Below are 9,676 nucleotides of genomic sequence, written 5' to 3' on the forward strand. Positions count from 1 at the left end.
CGCACTCCCCCCAGCGGATGTTGCATTTGTCAGACAATATACATTCTCATGGGATCTGAGGACCAAAGAGCTGGTTTCTGGTCTGGACACTCCACGTACCTGTCTGTTTAGCTTAGCAAATGGCTTGATTATCCTGAGCATCAGATTGCTCATTAGTAAAATGGGGATAATAAAAATGTCCTTCCCTCAAGGGCAAGGGTGTGTTAGTGCAGCTGGTGACGTGTTACTCAGAGGATGATTACAGACGTAGGGGCCACAGCATGTCACTGTAGGGCCCACTTTTCAGAGGGATGGGAGGCATCTAAGCCAAGCCTCCCCCCATCGTCACAGGAGCTGCTAATGAGTGCCCAGTCACAGGAGCTGCTAAGGAGTGCCCAGACAAGCTCAGCATTAGCAAGGCGATAGATATCTCTTCCTCCTGCAAAACAATCTCCTGATTGGACTAAACAATCCAAGGGCCATGCTTCACAGTTTAGTTTAAGTTTAAGGAGAGGGCAGGGGAAGTAAATTGCTGCTCATCTTTCAGAGAGAACAGCCCAATTTGTAGAACAATATCTAATTAGCTGAAAGAGAAGCTTAAATGGTGTCTTCAAGAGCTTAGCTTCAGGGCACATTTTAATGCTTAGCAGGCCAGCTGAGAAGCTGGCACCCCAGCGGGGGAGCTCCTCAAAATGCTGGAGCTGATGGTTCAAATGAAAGGCAGAGCTGGCCATGAGGAGCAGTGCTTTGGGCGCTCTGTAAATACAACGCTGTGGATGAGGGTAGCAGAGCCCTGAAGCGGCTGGCTGGGTCCGGACCTCACGTGTCAGGCACCACAGTGCCCCCTCGTGGCAGTACTCATGCACTGCAGGTGTGACTGGCGGCCACTTGGAAAGCCCGCTGGTGGGTCAGAGCAAGAGGAAGATGGCCTCACCTTACTGGACGCCCAGGGCATCTAAGACACCTGTCATGGATCATCAGGGAGGCACCCTGTGTTAGGAAGAGGTTGTTGGGGTTCCACAGACTTTACGGAAGGCCCTTCTGTTGATGTGTGAACTCCTAGCACGGGACTGTTCTTTGGCTGCTGCCACACCACGGTCAAGAATGGCTCTCATTTAAGGCAGTTTAGAAGAAAGGCCCCGCCTAGTTTGGGCATGATTACACCAGGGATAACAGTATACATTTCTATAGGACTTGTGTTTTTATTTTTCATTTCATTCTTGCAGGAAATGTGAGAGGAAGGCCGGTTGTTATAAATCAAAAGCTTATTTTACAGAGACGGAAACTGCACTCAAAAAATCCCATGGCTTCCTCCGGTCACTTGAACTTCAGTCTCCAACCTCAGGTCAAGTGCTCTTTGCACTCGGCTAACAGAGGCACTAGAACAAGCTACACTTCACTGGACATCTATCCATGCAGCCAAGGATTCATCAATGTCTGCATTTATCTTGCAAGCACATAAAGCCCCAAAGGTTCAAGTGACCTCAAATAGTACTATGTTCAAATTAAATACCTTTACCCCCCAAAACCGAAAGCTGATTTCCTTAATAGCTGCAGCAAAGCTATTAACTTTCATCTCCAGGGTGTCCTCCAGTTTGTTAGTATTTGACACGCCACCTATGCCTAGAGGTCACCATTATATTTCAGGGGACAGCTGCCAGGGAGTTCCTTTCCCTCTCCCTGTTGCTTTGGGAACCCCGCGATTATTTCTGGGCTTTCAGACCTGGTCTCTGGGGCAACCAGCCCGCCTGAGTTCCTCATTTTAGAAGATCTGCACAGAATGTGCTTGGTCTTCAGCTCACTCCTATCTTATGCACTATTAGCCCTTTTCTCCTGAATCAACTCAGCTTCTTAAAGGAGCCAGAACCCCAAATTTCTTCCTAATACCCAACGTGTCTCCAACAGAACACCTCTTCCCAAACCTCCAGATGATAGTCTCATAAAAATACACACATACAACTAAACCAAACTTCAGAAAAACTAAATAAATGTACTGGCTCCTTCACATCCATCATGACTTAGGTAACAGTTATGTTAGAGATAGGCTCAAGTGTATTAGTTGCTTTAAAGGTAGATCTACCAAGACCACATTTAGTAAACTGGGATGACTTGCCCCGGAGAAGCTTTGAAATATCTGAAGAACTGTCATGTAAAAGAAGAATTCATTTTTTTTTAAACTCAGAAAATGGAAATATAGTCAACTTAGGAGTAAAGTGTGATTAAGGGGCATTAAAAGTCTGGATGGGATGAAGAGGAAGGGCCCCCACATTGGGCTGGCTGGCGGAGGTGCTCCCCAAATGTGGGAGGGGGGGCTGTCACCTTTGACAATCTGTAAGTCCACCTGGTTGCTTGCAGATTCGATGAACTGTAATGTTGTCCGTGGCATTGATGGAAAGACAACCAACAAGTATTTTCCTTGCACAGAATATCAGGGGCAACAACCTGAGACTTTTCACATCCTGGGAGCTTGGAGAAGACACGTTACCATGAAACCACTGCATCTCCTCTGGCCCTCAATGTTACCGAAAGTTTTGCCTCACTCACCAGTCCTTGATCAAATGATTATTCCTTGTCACCAGGTGAGGGGAGTTAGAGGCTCACTAATCATTCCCAAGCAAGGGGACTTGATTACATTCAGGTTCCTGGGCTCCATGGCCGATCTAGCTAATCAGGGTGGCAGCAGGTGGGTCCCAGAGAACCAGTGTTTCATTGAAGCTCCTCCGGTGAATCTGAAGAGCAGCTGGATTTGAACTCCACTTTCTCTGGTACATTTTCCTCTTCTCAGGGAGACCAGGGGGTAAGGTGGTGAGCCAGACTGCGCCCCTGAAGGTCCTAGCGGTCTGCTTTCTCTGCCTAGATTTATATGGCTGAGTGGATAAAGAGACTGAGTCTCTCTCTCTCTCCCTCCCTCCCTCTCTCTCCCTTTCTCTCTCTCCTCTTTCCCTTGTTTCCTTTCTTTCCCTCTCTCTTTCCTGGTAGGTATGCCTTGAGTGGGTAGGTCCCAAGAATTAGTTTGGGTGGGATTGTAGAAAGGGGATAAGCAACTCTATTTATCCTTGGACTTAAGTGTTGGGTTCCAGTTTTTACCACTAAGTTCTGCTTTGGGGGTTACTGGAATTTGGCTTAGCTAATAATGAGGACAACGCTGATTCCCATTGGGCTGTGTTCGCTGGGTATATATACTGTGATTCAGACAGTTTTAGGGGATTGTGAGGGCAGATTTCAGGCATCCCAAGCTCTCTGGATGTCAAAACATCTAATATCATCAGAAACTCACCTTGGACCCTAACAGATCATCCCAGTAATATTTCCCAAGGCAGAAATTTTAGGACCAAGAGCAAAACTGGAAGGCTTTTCTTCCCGTTAGCGCAATAACGGGGAGCTGGCTTGACAAAGAGGCCTTAATTTTTTTTTTCTTTTAGCACAGGCTGTGGCGATTACCAAGTTAAGAGGAAAGCAATGCCAAGTGATCGGGGCACTGAATATCTCATGCTTGTTTCTAGATGTAATTGTGAGATCAAGAGGACTGGGCTACTTGCCGGAAGAATTGCTCCGAAATTGGTTTGTGTTGGGCATCTGAAAGCTGAATGCTGAGTGGAGTGAAGTGAGCTGTGTGACACGGTGCAATCAGCCAGCTCCCCATAGACTGGGAGTAAAGGAAGGGACCTTCTCAGTCCCTGCCTGTCCCTTACTTGTGTTGCGTTCTTGGATACAGTGTTTAAAATGGTCAGAGTTAATGTCCACTGCCTCCCCTTACGGCCTTAGTATCAGGACCAAAGCCGAGATGTCAGCACCTCCCTCTGAGAACAGGCTCAGCGGGCCTCTCTCGAACTGCAGAGCAGTGTGCTGCTCCACAGACGCACAGGTGACCACCTCTGGCCACCAGGACTTAGATCTGTTTCTCCCAGAAGTGGGTTTGCAGGGGGCACATTTGTGGGGGGCAGTCTGAGGCCATGGAGAGGGCAAAGTTACCCAGTCAGTCCACAAGGGCTCTCAAACCTACCACCTTAGCCTCCTTCCCAGCAACTTCTAGCTCATACACCTGTTTATTCTTTTACATATTCATTCAACAAACACACTGGAAGTGTCTGTGGGGTTCCAAATACTGGGCTCAGAAATGGAAATATAAAGGAGAAAAAAATATGGTCCCAGCTTTCAGGTTGCTCACGTTCTGGTGGGAGAAACAGACAAATATACTCCCAAATTCTACGAGCTCTGGAAAAGAGAGAAATATAGGGAGCTGACAAAACGTGGAGATGGGCATGCAATGAAGACTGGGGCTGGTGGGGGCGGGCGAGCAGTGGGGCCTGGGAGGGGGCAGGGGCTGGCGAGGGCCAATCATAAAGGGCTCCTTGTTTTAAGAACTGACGTAGAAATGAGCCACAGGCTGGTGGGAGAAGGGTGTTTCAGGCCAGTGAGAAAACACGGCCAGCTTGGGAAACTGTAGGTTAAGCCAGGATACAGAGCAAGAACTGGGTAGATGGGAGAGCGCCTTGGGGAGGCGAGCAGGGGCTGGACCATGGTCCTCAAGGAGCTGGGCCTTCTCCTGAAGGCAAAAGGCGGAAGAGCCCAGCGATGGATGTTAAGCTCCGGTTTCTAGAAAGGTTGCTCTCGTTGTGGTGTGGAGAATGAATCAGGTGGGGGTGCGACAAGAGGCAAGACCCACGCAGGAGGTAGGAGTGGGTCTCCAGGAGAGGTGGCAACAGCCTTTAGGGCAGCGGTTCTCAACCTTCCTAATGCCGCGACCCCTTAATCCAGTTCCTCATGTTGTGGTGACCCCCCAACCATAAAATTATTTTCGTTGCTACTCTATAACTCTAATTTTGCTACTGTTATGAATCGTAATGTAAATATCGTTTTGTTTTCCGATGGTCTTAGGCGACGCCTGTGAAAGGGTCGTTCGACCCCCAAAAGGGTTGTGACCCACAGGTTGAGAACCGCTGCTCTAGGGGATGATGGGAACAGAGAATCGCGGAGCAACAGACAGCTTGGATGTCTCCATCTTAAGCAGAGCTGCTGAGGGAGGTTTCCGAGCTTTGCAGACCACCTGCCTCTTACCCATCAGGCTTCCAAGTCTCCCTTTAAAGACTGGCTAAAGGCACCCTACAAGCAGAGAAACTTTCTGACATCATTTGCCTTGATTCCTTGGATTCACTTACATCGGGAAACCCAACTCCACAGCGGATTTGATCACAGACTGGCAGCTGCCAGCCTGGCCCCTCTTGGTTCAATATGGCAAGGAGATGGCTAGGGTTTGGTCATGCCTCCTACCTGGTCTCTTCCTGCCATTCTGGCCCCACTTGTACCCATTCTCCATATTGTAACCACAGTGATCTTTTCAGCATATACATGCGATACCATCTCATCCTGTCTCTCACTTGCCAACATCCCTCCAGGGGCTTCTCCAATGCAATGACTCCAACTGAAATAGCTTCTTGCAGTTAGAATCGAATCCCAAGCCCTTACCAGGGCCCCCACAGCCCTGCGTGCTCTGGCTCTGCCTTGCACTCCTCCCCCTCTCTCACTGGCTTTCTTTTAATCTACGGCACCTGCGAAACGCACTCCTCCGCCAGGGTGGTGTCGTCAGCTCCCCCGAGGTCCAGGGTGCTCCTGTCGGATTCACTCTCATCATTTACGTCCTGGCTCAAATGTCTCAGCTCAGAGAGACCTTTCCTGACCGCCCCAGTTGAGACCAGAGTCTTGGGTTAGGGGGAGGAAGCAGCAAGTGACAATCAGGAAAGCCTTTCTAGGACAGGGGCTGTCCTAGAAGTTAGCTCTTCACATCTGTCCCTATTTCGTCCCTCTGTTTATTTTTCAATACTTGAAATGACGCTGTGTCCTTTTGTCTGGTCCCCACTGCCTCACCCCTTGAATGTAAGTTTCATGAGAGTAGTCATCCGTTTTAGTTTGTCCTTAACTCTACCCTCAGCACTTGGGACAGTGTTGAATCCACAGTAGATGCTCAGCCAGTATTTGTTCAATGTATGATACCCTGTGGACACTATGTTCCCGCCTATGATTATGAAAAGGGAAATTAAAATTAGATTTTCTGAAAACATCTAGGGCAACATGACTAAAACTGGGCCAGGTCAATTTCTGTATGTAGCTACATATAAGATCCTTTGACAACACTCAAAATGCCATCTTATGACCAATGGCAGGTGGTATTACTGACAAAACCCACTGCTCCGCCTCTCGAGGGATCACACGTTCCTGTCCTATTGAACAGTACACACAACTCTATCTAAATAAATTCAACACCTTGGATGACATGGACCAATTCCTTGAAAACCCTCCTCTACCAAAAGTCACCCAAGATGAAACGCAGAACCTGAATAGAACCCTAACTATTAACTGAGAACTATGCAGAGTGGCATGATCAACCATCTATGGCCCCAGAGCCCAGGGCTTGCCAATCTTCATTAATTGTCACAACCTCTAAAACCGAAGCTTGTGTTATACTCCTGGCATCTTCCCGTAAAGTCCCAGGGAGCAGCTCAGCTTGGAGGCGGGACAACGGGGACAGGAGCAAAAGCAAACAAGTAAACTCTACCCATCTCTGGGAACCTCTGCAAGTGACTGTCTTCACTTAACCTCAAGGTCAAGGCAACGTCTTTTAGAATGTTCAGTGTCTCTGAGGACACGCTTTAGTGAGCGCCTTGTTTGCTTTTTATAGTATTAAAAAAGACAATGAAATCTGCCTCTCAGAAGCTCATCTCACCAGGTCCCTGTTGCTCTGTGGGGAGTATGTGTTTCCTCATTTATATTCACGTCTCCAAAAGACAAGTAGACCTTGGATGAAATTTCAGGCGGCAGCAAATTATAAATAATGTATCCACATTTTCTCTCCCCCATTGTACTTCTATTAAGTTCCCTCTCAGAGTCTTGTGCAAACACCAGAGACAAGAGGACAGGAAGCTATTAAGTGATGGAAAGAATGACATGGCCTTATGTTCTAAGGCAGGAATGAAGTGAGGGGAGACACCTTGATCAAAGGGGTTTTATGGGAACCAGTCCTTCTCTTTTCTTTTTATATTTAACACCTCAACTCTTTTCCAGTCCATTAATTAGGTACCTGCCTGACAAGAATCTCTTTTCTTGGCACACCCAGGACAAGATGAGGGTTTGTCAGTGGAAGGAGGCCCAAGTGGCCCAAGTTTAAGCCCCTTTGTTTCATAAGACAAGGCACAAACAATGCTTCGAATGATCGGCCGAGACCAGCCCGTCTTAAGAACCAGGCTGCGGCTAAGTGGAAAGCGCAGGTGTTGTCAGTGAAGTCGGGAAGGATGCCGGTTACTAGGATAAAATTAGCCTCTCGACCCATCAGCCCAGGTTTGCCCTCGAGAGGCTGCTCTGGTGTCCCTCAGACCTCTTGCTCAACAGCAGTAATTCCTGGGGTTCAGAGTGGCAGCATGCCAGTCTTTCCAGGAAGCGATATGCTCTGCTCTTTGCTTTTGTTCCTCCTGCTCCTCCTCCTTTCCTTCTCCTTCTCCCAGCCAGGAGCCTGTGGATGGAGCCCGCAGGGCATGCTGTGTGGCTTCCAGTGGGTTGGGGTCAGTGCGGGTCCTGAAGGAGGGGCATGGTGAGGCAATAAGAAGACTCATTAACATTGATATTCAGGTGACTGTGCAGACTTAGTGTGATTTATCCAGGTACGCTGCATTTGCGGCGGCAGAGAGTCTGACAGGAGGGGGACTTGGGGCATCGTGCTCTGTTGGGGCATCAGGCAGGCTGTACCTGTTTGCCTTGTCTCTGCGAGGGACACAGAGAATCCTCTGTTCTAGAGCCTTGTTTCAGAGCCCTCTTCTGTGCATGGCAGCAGGGACTTACCTATTCAGCTCAGTCGCCTTTTATTAGGTCCGCTGTGTGCCAGGCTCTGTGCGAGATCTTCTCACGTGCATTACTTCTGTCCACACACTCTTCAGTCTACAACCGGTCATTTGATTGGCTCTGATGCATCTCCACGGTAAAGCCCGCAGGGTTTGGGATGCAGCCGTGACTGAAAGTCAGATTTGAGCTTTCCAGGAAACCTCTGCCAAAGCTTCCTAACTTGACATCTCTATGCCATGGACCGCTGTAGCAGCGGCGAGTCCTTCTCTGGGACCCCAAACTCTGCAGGAGTGGCTCGGTCAGTAACTGCACGGGTTTTACAGGAATGTAGGCTCTTCCCTGTTCTCCTTTCCGAGCTGGCACTGCTCGTGCCCCAGGAGCCCAGTGTCCATGGAGTTTTGTAAAAACAAACACACACCTAAATATACCCTGATGGCCCCCTGCGCTGTCCACCGAACTCAGCCCCTACCCCGGCCTCCTCTGCAAACTTCCATGAATTGTTAACCCTCTGCTTATTGGATCTTGCCGACCTCCCGGCTGGATTTAGGATCCCAGACCCAGACTATGGCACAGCCGCTGGGGCGGCTTCAGCTAAGAGGCCAGTGGTGGGCACAGACCCTGGTAGATGTTCATAGCCCAGGTGGATCGGGAACAAGGCACGGCTGGGAGATACAGCAGAAACCTCAGGCACATTGTCACACTGCTCACATGGCCTGTGCCAGGACGGGAATGAAACGCTCGTACTGTACTGAGCAAGCACTGCAATCCATGCATTTGGGGATGAAATGATTAGCTTAGACCTAATAGATATGCAAATTGGGAGCACTGTTTATGTTTATGTCATCTGTGTCCTTTTTATGGAAAAGAAGCTCTTAATTCAGTGAAAAGATCCAATCCATGGGTCTTTGGGTGGTAGCTTGGCAGAGAGGAGCATGGAGGACCCTTTAATGAGCTGTCACTGTGCAGGGAAGGGCTTGAACAAGAAGAGGGCAGCACCTTGGTTCTGAGAAAAGACCCCCTTGAAAGGTCATGCAGGGCAAGCATCAGTGACTTCAGCCCCATAAGAGAGATGAGGTGTCCGCCAAGTTCTACTTGGTAAAGACACATCTTGGATTCATGTCTAGGTTGTGAGACCAAAGTTTATTTTTATAATTAAAAAGTTGCTTTTCTGATTAATGTGCTCATTGTAGACACTTTGTAAGATATCGAAAACTATGAAAAAGAAGAAAAAAAAGAGGACTTGTTCACAACGCCACAGTCCTAAAGAACCACTGGTGACATTTGGTGTGTTTGACCCAGCGTCCTGCTTTGTCATTTAGAACAAGTCTAATGGGAGAGGCACCTGGATAGGGGTGGGGGCTTTCCATCACCTCTCTCTGGGGATGGGGGATGGGCTCTGGACATAGTCAGGAAGCCATCACCCTGGTGCTCTGAGATGGCAGGCAGACATGTGTCTAGGGATAAGGAACAGGCTTACACTTGCCCCCCACATGCACAGCCACACCCCCCGAGTGTGGGGCACGGAGAGAACCCAAAGTCTGGATGGGGCAGTCCCCTGTCACAGGTGGTAGAGAGGCACTGTGGGAAGTGGAAGAAAGGGCTGTCACCAGCCCGGACCCCAGGGCCATAACTACTGGGGTCGAATCCCAGCTCACTTACTTATAGTGGAGTCTCAGGTAAGTTACCTCACCTCTCTGTGGCCCAATCTCCTCATCTGTCAATAGGGATAATAAAATATACCTCATACTACCAAAGAAATTGAGTCAGTAATCAACAAGCTTCCAACAAACAAAAGTCCTGGACCAGATGGCTTCACAGGCGAATTTTACAAAATATTCAAAAAAGAATTAATACCTATTCTCCTCAA

General features: G+C 48.7%; 1 protein-coding gene across 1 annotated transcript in view; it reads right to left on the minus strand.

Moving 5' to 3' along the window:
- TNR (tenascin R) overlaps positions 1 to 9,676 on the minus strand; it is a 378,542-nt gene that overhangs the window by 16,002 nt on the left and 352,864 nt on the right. Inside the window, exon 18 of the mRNA XM_019647030.1 lies at positions 3,774 to 3,924. Coding sequence (XP_019502575.1) covers positions 3,774 to 3,924 — 151 coding nt within the window. The remainder of the gene's footprint in view (positions 1 to 3,773; positions 3,925 to 9,676) is intronic.

The sequence above is a fragment of the Hipposideros armiger genome, unplaced genomic scaffold, assembly GCF_001890085.2.
Source record: "Hipposideros armiger isolate ML-2016 unplaced genomic scaffold, ASM189008v1 scaffold_6, whole genome shotgun sequence".
Classification (NCBI taxonomy): Eukaryota; Metazoa; Chordata; class Mammalia; order Chiroptera; family Hipposideridae; genus Hipposideros; species Hipposideros armiger.